This window comes from Pseudocercospora fijiensis (assembly GCF_000340215.1).
Source record: "Pseudocercospora fijiensis CIRAD86 unplaced genomic scaffold MYCFIscaffold_6, whole genome shotgun sequence".
In the NCBI taxonomy this organism is placed as follows: Eukaryota; Fungi; Ascomycota; class Dothideomycetes; order Mycosphaerellales; family Mycosphaerellaceae; genus Pseudocercospora; species Pseudocercospora fijiensis.
This window is the reverse complement of record NW_006921537.1, coordinates 3,122,264-3,137,681: the sequence shown is the minus strand read 5'-3', so window position 1 is coordinate 3,137,681 and position 15,418 is coordinate 3,122,264. Positions and strand designations below refer to the sequence as shown.

The window sequence follows — 15,418 nt, the reverse complement described above, 5'->3', positions numbered from 1 at the left end:
GGTGCCACGTTCGCTCACTTCACTTCACTTCTAGTCGGCGTAAATACCTCGTTTGCGCAAGCTATTCAACCCATCATCACCTTTCACCAATCACCATCATTTGCAGAACCACCGTCATTGCTCAAACCACCATACTCCAATCCACCCTCATTTCTCGGCCAGCATCATTCGACTCCATCGACAAAATGAAGTTTGCAATCTTCTCCATTGCAGCCCTCGTGGCGTCAGTCAGCGCTGGCGCGATTGACCTCCAAAAAAGAGACACGCCTCTTCAAGTCCAGCTCTCTCAGGTGGAGGGAGACAATTCCAAAGTGAAGGTCGAGGTCACCAATACTGGCTCTCAAGGCTACAACCTCTTCTACAAAGGCTCCTTCCTCGACGGCGATTCGCCAGTTGACAAGTTTGTGGTTCAAGGAACAGGTACCATCACATACTTGGAGATGGAGAGGAAGTACTAACAAACTCCCAGCACAAAGAGCAAACTTCAACGGCGTCCTCCTCCGCATGTCTACCAAAAATCTTACAGCATCCGAGTTCGTCCCCATCGAATCAGGCCAGACCATTGAGACCGAAATCGATGTTGCCGAACTGTATGACGTTGAGAGCACCGATTCCTACGCCGTACGTGCCGTCGGCTCGATGCCATACGCTGAGCTCGGAAGCACCAAACTCACCGGCAAATCCGTGCGCTTCTCCTCCAACACCATCACAATGGACATCGACGGCGACATGGCAATGAAAATTCCCTACGCCGTCGACCGCCCCCATCAGAGACGAACCACCCTAAACACCTCAGGCTGCTCCCCTTCCCGCGCTCAAACCCTCCGAAACGCCCTTTCAAACTGCTCCAAACTCGCCTCCAACGCCGCCTCAGCCGCCACCTCCGGCCACGCTCTCCAAAAATACTTCAAAACCACCTCCCCCACCACCGCAAAAACCATCGCATCCCGTTTCCGCGCCGTAGCACAAGACTGCGGCTCCCAAACCGGCGGCGCGACGGAAACTTCTTGCAGTGACACGTACGGTTACTGTCAACCCGGCGTTTTGGCGTACACCTTACCGCGATATAATTTCGTGGCGTATTGTGAGATTTTTTATCAAGTTCTCGAACCGGTTTCGAAGCAGTGTCATGATCAGGATCAGGCGACGACGGTGCTGCATGAGGAGACGCATGCTCCTGGGGTTTTTCGGCCGGGCACGGAGGATTTTGCGTATGGGTTTGAGGCGACGCGCGATTTGACGAGTCGGGAGGCGGTTGGCAATGCGGATTCTTATGCGCTTTATGCGAATGGTGAGTTGAGTTGAATTTTTCTTATTTGGCACTGTGGAAGGAATATGCTGATATTTATGGGGATTTAGCGCTGTATGCTGGCTGTGCTTAGATGAGTTGCTGGAAGAATCTTGCTGGATGGATGGATTTTGTGGACTGGCTGGCTTCTTTATGATGACAGGGTCATTCGAGCATGTTTACCTTTTTTTTTGTCGTATATGTAGGTGTCTGCCACGTGACTCCATCAGCTCGCTGCGATCTTGTTGTCGCCTGCTGGGAATCTCAAAGGCACAACTGATCTACATAACACTATCTGCTGAAGACTCCTTCCTCACTTGGCTGTTCTCGGCTCTATGATGAAAGGCAAATCTCTCGCTCCTGAAATGAGTTCTCTTCAGCTGGTCTCGCATTCGCTCTCGTCGATCCAGCGATCTCGCAGCCTGCGATCATTTCTTTCTGCTCTGCTCTGCTCTGCTCTGCACTTTGTGGGGGAGATACGGAAAGGTGGGATTGATAATGATACGGATCTGCGAGAATAACGTTTGCGAAAGAAGCATTGAAGTTTCTTCTTATAGGCAGGTGAATGAGATTTTCGATGTCGATAGTGCGACTTTTGTTAGGTCGGACGGGGGCTGGGGTTAAGCAGGTTATAACACAGCTACGATCAATGTTTTGTGATGAAGTGTGGATGGTTGATGCTAATCATGATCCCTAGAGGCGGCATGCATGGCAGCATGGGTTCAAGAGGAGATTTGAATCATTTGATTAGCAATAACCATTTCGTTACTTTACATTCCAATAACGTGTGCCGGTTAGTACTATCTCTTCATCACTTTCCCGGCTAAACATCTTCTCCGCAGTTTGCCATCTGTGTTGCGACATGAGGTCGCATTGTATGGACAAGCACGTGGACCGTGACACTCGCTGGGGATCCCGGTGTTGCTTTGCTTACATGGATGTCGTGTTGCTGCCGCCTCATAAGTTATCCGACCTACGATGACTGCTCGGGCAAAACATGACAGTCTTGGTCTGCAAGATGTCGTTCTATCGTTCCCTGGTCTGTATAGTTCTGGCTGCCTGCACCTGTTCGGCCCAAGTTGCCCAATTCAATAATCCGCCAGGGGTCGATATTTGGTGCGGGAAAGCATACCGAGCAACGTGAGCTTCATCCAGCATAGACTTCAGCATTGAGTGTGCTGACCACGACTCAGAAATGCATCATTCAACCCAGGAGGCCGATTCGAGGCGCCATCACGGTCGGCGAAGCCATTATTGAACCTCAAAGTCACTCCGCGAATGAGTATATATCTGGATGATGAGAAGCATGGCAGCTTTCTGGTAAACGCCTCCATATCTCACCTGGTTGGGACTGCCATTAAGTCATCGAGCCAAAGCACATACAACGATGTCCCATTAAAACTTTCGATTGACATCATGCTGGGTGGAAAGTCCTTGCTCGGCTATGGCCCAACATCTATCCCCCTAGGCAGCATCGCAGAGGTGGATTTCGACCTCTCGTCCATTTCTGCAAAGCACGAGCCATACAATGTTACAGTCGAGGCCGTTTCTGAAAGTAATCAGACGTTCACTGCTTCAACGCAGCTCATTGTGCTTCCAATTCGGAGCGATAATGGCACTGCTGTGCGCATAGACAATCTTGTCGGCGGCTTGGCCGTTCGCAACGCATCATCGAAGGAATTCAAGCCTTTCTTTCCATACACTTACTATGGTACGTATCTAACCCTTTGTGGTAGATTGCATCACTCATACATATGCAGTACAATGGGATCGTTACTTCAACACCAGTGTCTCAACCCTCGAAGACTTCAGTAAACTCGGCTACAACGTCCTCCACATAGTCCCAACAGGAAGCCTAGGCCAACTTCCCTTCCCATGGGCTGAATTCCAACCATACCTCGACAAAGCCGAACAGCTCGCCCTCTACTTCCACTACGACGTCCTCTACCTCGAACACGGCATCGGCAACACAACCGAACAAGTCAACCGCCTCAAATCCCACCCCTCAATCCTCTCCTGGTACATCGCCGACGAACCCGACGGCAAATCCATCGCCCTCAACAGCCTCCCCACCGCCTACGAAAAAGTTCGATCCCTCGACCTCTACCACCCCGTCTCCATGGCCCTCAACTGCTACGATTTCCACTACCAATCCTACGCCTCCGGCGCCGACATCATCATGCCAGACGTCTACCCCATCAGCACCAACACCTCGTGGTCCACCGTCTACGACACCCCCTGCAACTCCACCTACGGCTGCTGCGGCTGCGACGACTGCAACGGCGTTTTCGAAGACATTTCCGATCGCCTCGAACATTTCCATGCCATTGATGATGTCCTCGGTTGGCAGAAAGCGCATTGGACCGTCCCGCAAGCTTTTGGAAACGAGACGTTCTGGACCCGGTACCCCACCGCCGCGGAAGAAATCGTGATGACTGCTGTCGCGATTAATCATCGGGCGATGGGATCGGTGATGTGGGATTTTCCTACTTCGGATGAGATTTTGGATGTTACGAGTCGGTTCGCGGGGGTTCTGACGAGTGGGGAGTTTGCTGGGTTTGTGCTTGGGGAGCGGAGGGTTGGGGGGTTGGTGGTGAAGGGTGCTGAGAGGGTTGATGCGAGTGCTTGGGTCGGAGAGAAGAGTGTGTTGGTGATTGTGATCAATTTGAATTATGGCAATCAGCTCGCTGCGGGCACGATCTCGATTCAGCTGCCGGAAGGAGTGCATGGGAAGGCAGTCAAGAAGACGCTTTGGGGAGATGTCGAGTGGTCGGTCGATGGTAGCACGATTTCGACACCAACTTTGAAGGGACTGGAGACTTCGATGATCATTCTTGATCGGTGGTAGAATTTCATACTGCATTTGAATTCCTGCATTCCTGCCAACTCCTCCATTCCACACCCGGTCCGGTCTTCGAAAGAGGCTCATCTCGCAACTGTCCGTTGTTTCTCAAGTTGGCGGTTTGCAAGAGTTCGTTCTTGCGCAAGGCGGTCTTGCAGGCGTCTTGGGACCAGTAGAGATGGGTACGCAAGTATTCGTCATTTTGCAAGGTGGTGTTGAAGTCTCAGGCTGAGGGTCTTTATATTCGTTCGAAGTCTTCGGGTTGTGGAGGAGCTGAGGACTATTTGGATCAATTGTACAGCAGGCCTCCTGATAGAAGAATCATCAGCAAAGCAACCGTTGAGTCGCTGCTTTTATGACCTACGCAGGCATTACCGTAGTAATTCAATTTACAACATTTATGTGGACATCCCGATGCGTGATCGTACTTCGACCAACCTATGGCAATCGATGAAGGTGGATTAGCATTGCTGATGATGCACCGCTGGCTCGGGTTGTTGTCTCTTACCACCCTTTGGATCGTGGTCACCAGGCGAATATGCCAATGCCAGTGCCAGTGCGTCACGTGGAATCAATCCTTCGAGACGATAGTACTTGGGTCTGAACCCTGTGGTGGCTGCAGATACTGTACTTGTAGAAGCTATAATAAGGAATGAGACAAGCGTCGTAAGCTGCATCTTGTGTTGTGGACTTGAATACAGAGATGTCCAAACCTTAGTAACTAGTAATAGTAAAAGTAAATAGTAAAATAGTAAAGCTTAATCGGCGATAGTAATAGTAATAGTAATTAGTAAATTCTCTAAAAATCGTATAGTAATAGTAAAAGTAATAGTAATAGTAATTACTATTTAGTGATTACTAATTACTATTAGTAATTACTATTGCTATAGAAACTATCGAAAAGTGCATCCTTATTAGATATAATCTTTATATTTTTTAGTATTTTATAGTCTACAGAATATAGATATATACAACACTATTGCCAAGACACAAGTCTTTAGATTTATAGTAATAATATCCTAGAAAATTAATATCTCTACTATAGAGAGATGCTAGATACTAAAAAATTATTATAGAATAGTACTAAAAATCTAGTTTTCTTTAGCATTAATATTACCCCACAAATATTTATAATACCAGAGTTAAAAATAAAAGAAATATTTGGTAGAACTTTGTATATATTAGATTAAGTACCTATAAATAGAAATAGAAAAATAGACTATAGTATAGGGAAAAAATTACGAATTATACTAATTTAATTTAAGTCTTAATATATAGAGAGTAAGAGGCATAAAGAGCTAAAAAACCAATAATATTTATTATAAAAATATTCTAAAATATACTATATAGAGTAATAATAGACTTATGAAATAATTTTTTTATTAATAAATAATAATATCTTTTATTTTAAAGATATCCGATTTTCTAATACTCTTTTAAAAAAAAGATATATTTAATAGTTTTTAAAGCGCTTTCGCTTAGATTTAAATATTTAGACGAATACTTAACGGATTTAGCTAAAATTTTAATTATAGATTGTTTAATATATACCGCACGCGTATATAAATTTTATTTTATAGTTTCTCACTAATTAGTGTTTAAGAATTCTTGGCGGGATTTTAGGCTTTGTTTAGCCCTCCCGGGCCCCCCTACGCTTACTTAGCTACGTATTAGGAAGGTACATAAAAGCGGGGTACACGACGTATTACTATACGTCTTGTGCGACCGTAGAACGTCGTTCCTTTCTCGAAACAAGCTTGAAACTCGAACGACGAACAACGGACAACGACAAAGAAACGAATCCTAAACAAACTTGAAATGAGACTCGCCTAACGATACCCGGGCGGGTTTGATGCCTACGACTATCGGCACGACTTTGCTAGGTCCCTCGGCGAACGTATTACGCCTAAGAAGCATATCGCTACGCTATAGATATCTGTCTTTCTTTACTAACTAATTCCTTTAGCAAAACCTAGCGCCGCGACTTCTTTGCTCTTAAGAACGCTCTTAGCAAAGTCTAACAGCTTCTCGAGAAGGTTAACAACCTTAAGGAAGAGATCCGTACTCTTACGGAACGCATTCGAGTCCTCGAAGGATAAGGTACGTTTGTTTTCTTACTTTATTAACTTTTTATTAGCTTTGCTAATACTTTTAGTTGCCGCTGCGAACGACTTCGAAATGATCTAATTTCCAACTCCGAATATCGAGGATTTAATAGCCGATCGTAAGTTATAGCAATAGCAGTAAAACAACTACTAATTTTTCTTTAAGAAATCGAAGAAATTCTCGGAGCTATTAACCTTTAGGGTTACTAATCCGAGTCCTATATAGGCTCTAGATAGCCTATATAACAGAAGAAACACTATCGTTAGTTAGGGGTTATCTTAAACCCTATAAAAAAGTCGTCTCTAGAGGTTTTTTTTTCTCTTTTAGTATTTTTATTTTTATTACTATAATAGTAGTATACTATACTATATATATATATTCTTTTAGTTTATTTTAGTCGGATATATATAAAAGAATACTATCCGAGTCCTATAATGCTTATATAAGCCCTACTTCTAGAGGGTCTCTATTTTAAGGCCGCGAGAATCTAACGCTATTTAGCGATTGGATTAAGCAATCTAGCAAGTCTAGGACTAGATTTTAGGTAGAATTTAGGTTCTATATATCTTATATATATATAAGAATACTATCCGAGTCCTATAATGCTTATATAAGCCCTACTTCCAGGGGGGTCTCTATTTTAAGGCCGCGAGAATCCAACGCTATTTAGCGCTTGGATTAAGCAATCTAGCAAGTCTAGGACTACATTTTAGGTAGAATTTGGGTCCTATATATCTTATATATATATAAGAATACTATCCGAGCCCTATAATGCTTATATAAGCCCTACTTCTAGGGGGGTCTCTAATTTAAGGCCGCGAGAATCTAACGCTATCTAGCGCTTAGATTAAGCAGTCTAGCAAGTCTAGGACTAAATTTTAAGAAGAATTCAGTTTGTATACATTGTATAAATATATAAAAAAACTATCTAGTATCTATATAAATTCTTTAAACTATAGGAGAATTTTATATCTATAGGTTGTAATTTTATACTATCTAGGACTTATATTATATATTCTAAGTCGTATATATATTCTAAGCTAACTATATATATAGTTCAACTAATATAAATCTAATAGACTAGTAATAACAATAGTAGTAGTACTATATATTATTATATATTAGGGCCAAAGAGGCTATACGTGATTAGTATGTAACTAGGCCAAGTAAAGCTAGGGTCTCAGTGCCTTAGGCAGGGCTTGGCGCTTAGTAATAGGCCAACTTGCCTGCCTTCCTCCCTCTCCTCCTAGCTCCTTATCGAATACTACCTATACCTACTACTACCCTATCTACCTGCTAATAGACCCTTCTTATACAGTATTCGATCTACCCTTTAAGGGCAGCAGCTAGATAGTACTTATTTCAAGCTTTCACCGGTATAGCTACGAACAAGACTAATCTAACTATATTGCGCCCGAAGAACGGGACCTATACGTACTATTCTATCGAAGCAACCGTACTAATTATCAAGCAAGGCCTTCTATACGGCCTATTATACTAAGTCAATCGTACTAGACTAATATCTACTAATTCCGCTATATCCGCACCTTAGGGGCTAATAATACATTATTAGTGTTACCCCTTATTATAATAGCCGGCTCGTTACGAAACAATAACCGTACTACCGCTAGTAGCGCTAGCAACGACAATGCTAGTAGTATAGTGCCTACTAAAGTGCCTACTAGAGCACCTACTAAAGTGCCTCCTACCGAAGAGCCTACTATAGGACCTGCTAAAGAAGAACCTACAATTCTAGGTAACAACCTAGAATTGCCTATCGACGACATTCTTAACAATATTGTTAACCGTCGATATAGCTAGCTAGCCTTTAGTCCCTAACTAGTAGCGAGACTTTAAGAAGCTACCTAAAACAGGCTTACTGCCTTGCGTTAAGAACAACAGCTAAAGGATAATCTTCTCGAGATTCGCCGCCTCTAGGAATCTCTAACAACTACTGCTAAGCTAATAGCAGGACCTTCTTTACTACCTATCTAAAAGAAGGATGCTAAACTTAAGGACTATACCGTATTTAATAGCTCTAGTCGGAAGCAGTATAACGACCACATTCGTAACTGTAAACTTAACTAGCGTAACGCACTAAGAGCGCTACTAGACGACTATTCCTTAGTCGTACACGCTATGCAGTATATCAATAGCGACCTAAAGCGTATATAGGATAACTATTTCGACTCCCTTAATAACTAGACTGCTGTTTAGTAGCAAACCTACAAAACTATTATACTAGACACCCTTAGAAACCCTATACTAAGGCAATAACACGCTTAGGACCTATATCTTCGAGCTAAATAGAAGACTAATTAATCGGCTCGCTTATTTAAAGCCTATTTGAAAACCCTTAAAGACGACCTTCCGCCTAAGACTAATTCTATATAGATCTCCGAGATACGCCTAAAACTTAGATAGGAGCTTATCCTCGAATTAGACCGTCGCCGTATATTCGAACAAGCTAATCTAACACGCATCTAATTCATAGTCGAAGTAGAAACAGCCGAACAGGCTGTTTAGCTCTAATAACGACTAGAATCGAGGATCCGACTAGCTAGTACTAACCGTAGCAACCGTAGCCGCGGAGGAAACTAAGGTTCCTACTAGGACAACAATGCTAACAATAGGAACAGTAACGATCGTAGAAGAGGCCGTAGCCGCCGGCTATATAGAGGAGGCCGCGACAGGGGCCGTAGAAGGGGCTCGTATCCCTATAATACTAACCGCTCGACTAATAATAGCAGCAACAATAGCTACGGCAACAATCTCCCGACCGGATTAAAGTACTTTAATTATAACAGCACTAGCTATCTACTAGGCTAATACGACAAACCTAAGGACTAGGCCCGAATTAACCGTACTTCCGCTAAGCATAGGAAACACCTTTTAGCCGCTAATGCTACCCTAGTCGGCTCTTTTAATTAGTCGAAAAAAGAGTAAGCGCCGTACTAACTGTTAGCCTTGTACGGCGTAAGACCATCGACATTATGCTAGCTATAACACGCTCCTACCTTGTATAGGATACGAAGGGCACTACCTATTAAACTAAGGTTATACTAGATCTAGGAAATTCAGTTAGCGCCCTTATTAGCCATCGCCTAGCTAAGCAATTAGACCTTCGACAACTGCCGAAGACTAACCTGCCAACCCTTGCTTAGTTTAATAACGCTCGGCACTTAACCTATAGGGCCTACTATGTTCCTATAGCTCTAAAGGACGACCTCGGAAATGAGCGCCTACTAGACTTCACTACCTACGCAGTAGACATAGACAGCCTCCTATCCGATATTGTTATTAGTAACCCTGTTCTTAAGTACTACGCTGTAGCTATAGACCTAGGCCTCTAGAAGTAGCGATTTAGAATCGCTAGGAAAGAGGACATTAAACACATTAATGTTAGCGAGTACCCTAACGATATTAGGGTCCTATTTATTAGCAACCTAATACCTGCCTTAGCTAATCCGACTACCGACCTACTCGGTAGTAATAACGATAAACCTGTGCCCCCTAATAATCCTAATTAGCTTGCTCGTATACTAGAGCCTATCCGAGAGACATATATTAATATGTTTAAACACTACCTAGCATCGACATTGCCTATATTTAAGGAGACGGATTATAAGATTAATATTATAGAGGGTAAGGAGGTTCCTTTTAGCCCCCTCTACAACCTTAGTAAGCGAGAGCTTACTGTATTACGTAAGTACCTAGAGGAAAACCTAGCTAATAGTCGTATTCGGTACAGTAATAGCCCTGCTAGTGCACCTATCCTATTCGTACTAAAGAAGGATAGTAGCCTACGCCTATATATCGACTATCGTAGGCTTAACGCTATTACTATTAAAGACCGCTATCTACTCCCCCTTATTAATAAGACCCTCGATCGCCTTTCTAGGGCTTACTACTACACTATACTAGACATTAAGGATACGTACTATCGTATCTGTATTCGTAAGGGCGACGAATAGAAAATAGCCTTCCGTACTCGCTATAGCTATTTCGAATACTTAGTTATACCATTTAGCCTAGCTAATGCCCCTACAACATTCTAGTCCTATATTAATCGAGCCCTTTTAGGCCTATTAGACTATCTCTGTATAGTTTACCTAGATAACATCCTAGTTTACATACATTTACCTAATATTATAGAATACTAGGCCGTAGTACGCAAGGTCCTCGACCGCCTACGAGCCTATAGATTGTATTACAAGCCTTCTAAATGCACCTTTGCTACTAAAGAGGTGTTATTCCTTAGCTTCCTCGTGTTAACTAAGGGTGTTAAGGCTAATCCTAATCGGATTAAAACCATTACTAAATGGCCTATTCCTACGTCTATTAAGGAACTTTAATCGTTCCTCGGCTTCGCTAATTTCTACCGCCGCTTTATTAAGGGCTATTTACGGCATATAATGCCCCTAACTGAGCTTACTAAAACCAAGGCTAACCTAACTAGAGAGTTTAAATAGACTAACAGAGCATAAGCCGCTTTTGACGGTCTAAAGAAGCGGTTTACTAAAGTCCCCTTACTATACTATTTTGTACTAAGCAAGCAGATCCGTATTAAGACTAACGCTTTATAGTTCGCTGTATCGGCTATTATGTTATAGCAATTAGATAAGGACTATTACTAGTACCTAATTGCCTTCTTTTTACGAAAGATAATCGATATAGAGCGTCGCTACGAGACCTACGAGCAAGAGCTCCTAGCTATTGTCGAGGCCTTTAAGCATTAGAGGCACTATCTCGATAGTGTATAGTATACCATTTAGGTCTACACAGACTATAACAACCTCCGTAGCATCACTAAGGTTACTAGGGTTATAGGTCGACAGGCTAGATAGGCCGTCTACCTCGCCGGGTTTGATTTTAATATATTATATTAGCTAGGCGTAAGTAACCCTACTAATAGCCTATCGAGGCGACCTAATTACGATAGCGAGACTTAGTACATTAATTCATTGTTTCTAACCCTATAGCATAAGATTGCTATAGCCCGTATTATTAATAAGTAAGCGTAGGATAAGCGGACTTCCGGACCCCGCGGCGGCAACAAATACTATAGCGGAGTTGTCGTTCTTCTAGTGCACGTTAAGAAGGACGTAGATCGCTCGAGCTATAATAACTCGATTAAAGATATTGCTATCTATAGCGATAGTACTATAGAAGAGGTTATAGTAGTTCCGGCTGCTAGTGCTATTAGATACATACAATACGTACCTCGTTTAATAGTAAGGGTACTATTAAATAACCTTGCAAATAGGGATAGTCAATCGTTTATAGATAAGCTATTGCGTACTTAGCAGAGGGACGCCTTTGCTATCGAGCGTATTAATAAGCTTGTAAATAGGCGGGCGACTCGATCTAGCAAGAGTAATAACAATTAGTCGATCGACGATAAGGGTTACTTAAAGTTTAAGGGCAGATACTATATCCCCGCTAAACAATCGATTAGACAAGAGCTTTTAAAGAGGCACTATAATAGTAAGCTCGCTAGTTACTATAGTATAGAGAGGTCGCACGAGTTACTATTGCGTATATACTACTAGCTAAATAGTAAGCGGCATATAAAGGAGTATATACAGACCTGTATAGTATGCTAGCGAGTTAAAGCACTAAAGCACTTACTATTCGGCGAGTTGTCTTTACTCCCTATTCTAAAGAAGCCTTTTATAGAGCTTATAATAGACTTTATTATAGGTCTTCCCTCTGCTAAGCGAAGAGGAAGTAAAGACGTCTTTAACGCTATACTAGTCGTTATAGACCGATTTACTAAGGGTACTCGCTATATTCCTACTCGTAAGGATTAGACTACTATTAATATAGCAGAGGCGCTATAGACTAACATCTTCTATACCTATTAGGGAACCCCTAAGGGGATCGTATCCGATCGTAAATCGACACTGATATCTCACTATTAGAGCGAGATTTGCTTGCAGCTAAGACTAAAGCATCGGCTATTAATAGCCTTCTATCTATAGACTAACGGTTAAACAGAGAGGCAGAATGCTACCCTATAGCAGTACCTACGCAGTTACATTAATAAGAACCCCGAGGACTAGGTCAACCTCCTATAACTAGCTGAATTCGTATACAATAATAGTGTCTACTTATCTACTAAGGTCTCCCCTTATTTTGCTATAATAGGCTAGAACGCTGCCTTACTACAAGACCTATTTATCTCGCTCGAGGCCGAGCGTAAGGAAAGGGAAGCGCGTTAAGTACCCGAAACACTAGCGGCTATTAAGAGGGTTTAGAAGATACGAGAAATCTATACTAAGATAGCCGAGAAGTTAACAAAGGCTTAAGAGTACTAAAAGACCTACTATAATAAACACTACCTTCTAATAACCTTTAAGCAAGGCGATATAGTTATGCTTAGTATAAAGAACCTCCGTATCCGCAAACACCTATTACCCGATAGCAAAACAAGGCCTAAGCTCGCACTAAGATACATTAGCCTATTCCGCATTCGAGAACCGAAGGGCATACAGGCCTACTAGTTATAGCTTCTACCCTATTACACTATCTATAACACCTTCTATATATCCCTCCTTAAGCTATACTATTAACGCGAAGGCGATAAAGCGCCTACTAAGTTAGAAGAAGTCTTAGCTAATAGTAAAGAACTATAGTCTATAGAACGTATCCTATAGCACCGGACTAGGAAAGGCAAGAAGGAATACCTCCTAAGGTAGCAGGGCTATTTACCTAAATAGGACTTATAGGAAGCTAAAGGTTCCTTTAAGGACATAACCGAGTTGTTAGATAAGTATTAGACTAGCGTAAAGAACAAGAAGAAGGCTAAAAGCTTATAATATTACTATTAAGGCCTAGGATTAATGCTACCCCCGGGGTACTATTAGCTAACTAATTAGAGGCAAGCAATTGTTAGCAATAAGAGACAATAAGACTACACCACTATAGTAAACGCGTACCGAGTGTTAACAAGCGCGCTACGACGCGTTAATTAGTTACTGCTCTTTTAAAGACTCTACCTCTTGTTCCTTTATTCTACCGAGGCCTCGAGGCCTAGGTAATCGACGAGAATACGCGCGCGCGTACGAATAACGGTGTGTTAGAAGATAGCTAGCGCGGCTATGTTAGTAACGGTGTTGCGAAGTGTGTTGCTATTTAAGAAAGGAAGGACACCGCTATATTAGTAACGGTATTGCCGAGTTGTTGTTAGTTAAAGAAGGAAATTAGAAGAAGGTAAAGTTAGCGCTAAGACGACTAGCGCCGCTATTGTTAACATTACTTGCTACTATTACTGCACCTGCGGATACAACCTTACCTATACTACGAGCCTAAGGCACCTTTAATCAAAACTTTGATTAAAACTTTGATTAAAACTTTAAGCCGCTTAAAAGATTGAGCGACTAATAGACTAACTAACTAAGGGCAAAACTATAGAGCTAAGCTAGCCGGGGTCGATCTTGCGGACAATAGGTTACTCCTCGATCTATCTAACCCTTTAAGCGAGGCGAACCTCTACTACTATACTTATAATAGCCTTTACCTATAGAAACTAGAAGAACTAAGTTTTTTAAAAAGATATAATTGGTTGACACTTAAAGGCTACTAAACCTAACTAATTAGGGCTAGTGAAACTACGACAGTAAATAATAGCCCTCGTAATAATAAGAACAAACCCTCGGAAGCGGACAACCCTCGGAAGCGGACATTGCTAGGTCTTTTAAGAGTAGACGCAAAGAACTCGATACGACATTACTTAGAACGGAGGCAGTGCTATAATACCTCGTACGTCTATCTATTATAGTAGGGAAGACGCGCTCGTATTATAATTAGTCGAAGGCCTTCAATTCTTATAGATATATATCACTTTATAGTTTATTATATATAGAGATAGCGCAGTTAGAGTTATATATTGTATTGTTTAGAGGTAAGGTTTAATATAGTTACATAATCAGGTGGTTAAGTGTTTAATTCAGCGCGGGCTAAGTAGCTTATTAGACTTGCTAAGTTAGCGGCAATAGAGGTCGTAAAACATAGGCAGGCTACGAGGGCGCGGCCTTTAGAAGGGAAGCGTATATTAGGGCTAAAGAGGCTACACGTGATTGGCATGTAACTAGGCTAAGTGAAGCTAGGGTCTTAGTGCCTTAGGCAGGGCTTGGCGCTTAGCAATAGGCTAACTTGCCTGCCTTCCTCCCTCTCCTCCTAGCTCCTTATCGAATACTACCTGTACCTACTACTACCCTATCTACCTACTAACAGACCCTTCTCACATTATAATACTAATAGATATGTTTATTATTACAGTTATTATTTATATATTATATATCTTGTTAATAGTATAGTATATAAATATACTTAATTAAAGCCTATCTAGCCGTCTAAGTCTATATCTATATCTAGAGTCTCGTAGTCTATATCTTCGGTAGATAATTCGTCGTCTTCTTCTAATTCTATAGTAGCGTCTAGCTCCTCTAGGTCTAGATTATCTATAGCCCTTTCTTTACCCTTAGAATTAGATTTAAACTCTTCTAGTTCTTCTTTAGATAGTTCTTTATCTTCTTCTATATCGTCTTCGGTCTTAATAATACCTAAGCTCTTTAATATAATAAGTTGTTTAAAATTCTCCGAACTAAGCCTATTACGTTTCTTAGTTAATATATCGGCTGCTATAGAGAATTGCGACTCGCTAGGGACCGAAGTCGCTAATATAGATAGCTAATCTCGCGCTATATTATAGATAATAGGTAATCTATACTCTATACTTTTATAATAATCTTCTAGTATATTTTTATTATTGTTATCTTTAGGTAGTCTAGGCTCTGCTAGATAGGTATCTAATTCGTCTACTTTAGATAGAGTTTGTTTACTAGTAGTACCCGCAATATAGAACTCGTCGTCGGAATCTATATTATAGGAAATAGAACTACTAGCGACCGTAGTTTGCGATTCGTTTTCGATATAAGTACGGCCGCTAGTATTAATATAATCTATTTTATAACTTTCGTATATGTCTCTTAAGTATTCTTTTACTTCTTCTATTACTTTAGAACTAAAATTAATAGGAGGAGATTCTAAGAACTCTGGTTTAAAACACGGATTTAAAACCGTAACTACTAGAATATCTTTAAGCTTATTAAACGTTCTGGTTTTATTATTAGTATCTAGAAGAGTCGTATTCTTAATTGGATAATATTCTAAGGCTT

The 15,418-nt window shown here is 41.6% G+C and overlaps 3 protein-coding genes across 3 annotated transcripts; 2 read left to right on the top strand and 1 right to left on the bottom strand.

Annotated features, from left to right (window-relative positions):
• Positions 1-185: 185 nt before the first annotated feature.
• On the top strand, positions 186-1,305 carry MYCFIDRAFT_189452 (uncharacterized protein; the record flags this gene model as incomplete). The annotated part of the gene is made up of 2 exons (XM_007930299.1): positions 186-420; positions 470-1,305. The coding sequence occupies 2 exons, from the start codon at positions 186-188 to the stop codon at positions 1,303-1,305; spliced, it is 1,071 nt and encodes a 356-aa protein (XP_007928490.1).
• A 1,171-nt stretch (positions 1,306-2,476) lies between these two features.
• Positions 2,477-4,136, top strand: MYCFIDRAFT_140370 (uncharacterized protein; the record flags this gene model as incomplete). Its single annotated transcript, XM_007930298.1, has 2 exons — positions 2,477-3,017; positions 3,049-4,136. Coding segments are annotated over 2 exons (1,629 nt in total), but the record flags the coding sequence as incomplete, so codon positions are not given.
• A 102-nt stretch (positions 4,137-4,238) lies between these two features.
• Positions 4,239-14,324, bottom strand: MYCFIDRAFT_176559 (uncharacterized protein; the record flags this gene model as incomplete). The annotated part of the gene is made up of 4 exons (XM_007930297.1): positions 4,239-4,439; positions 4,468-4,631; positions 4,660-4,820; positions 14,314-14,324. The coding sequence occupies 4 exons, from the start codon at positions 14,322-14,324 to the stop codon at positions 4,239-4,241; spliced, it is 537 nt and encodes a 178-aa protein (XP_007928488.1).
• Between the last annotated feature and the right edge of the window lie 1,094 nt (positions 14,325-15,418).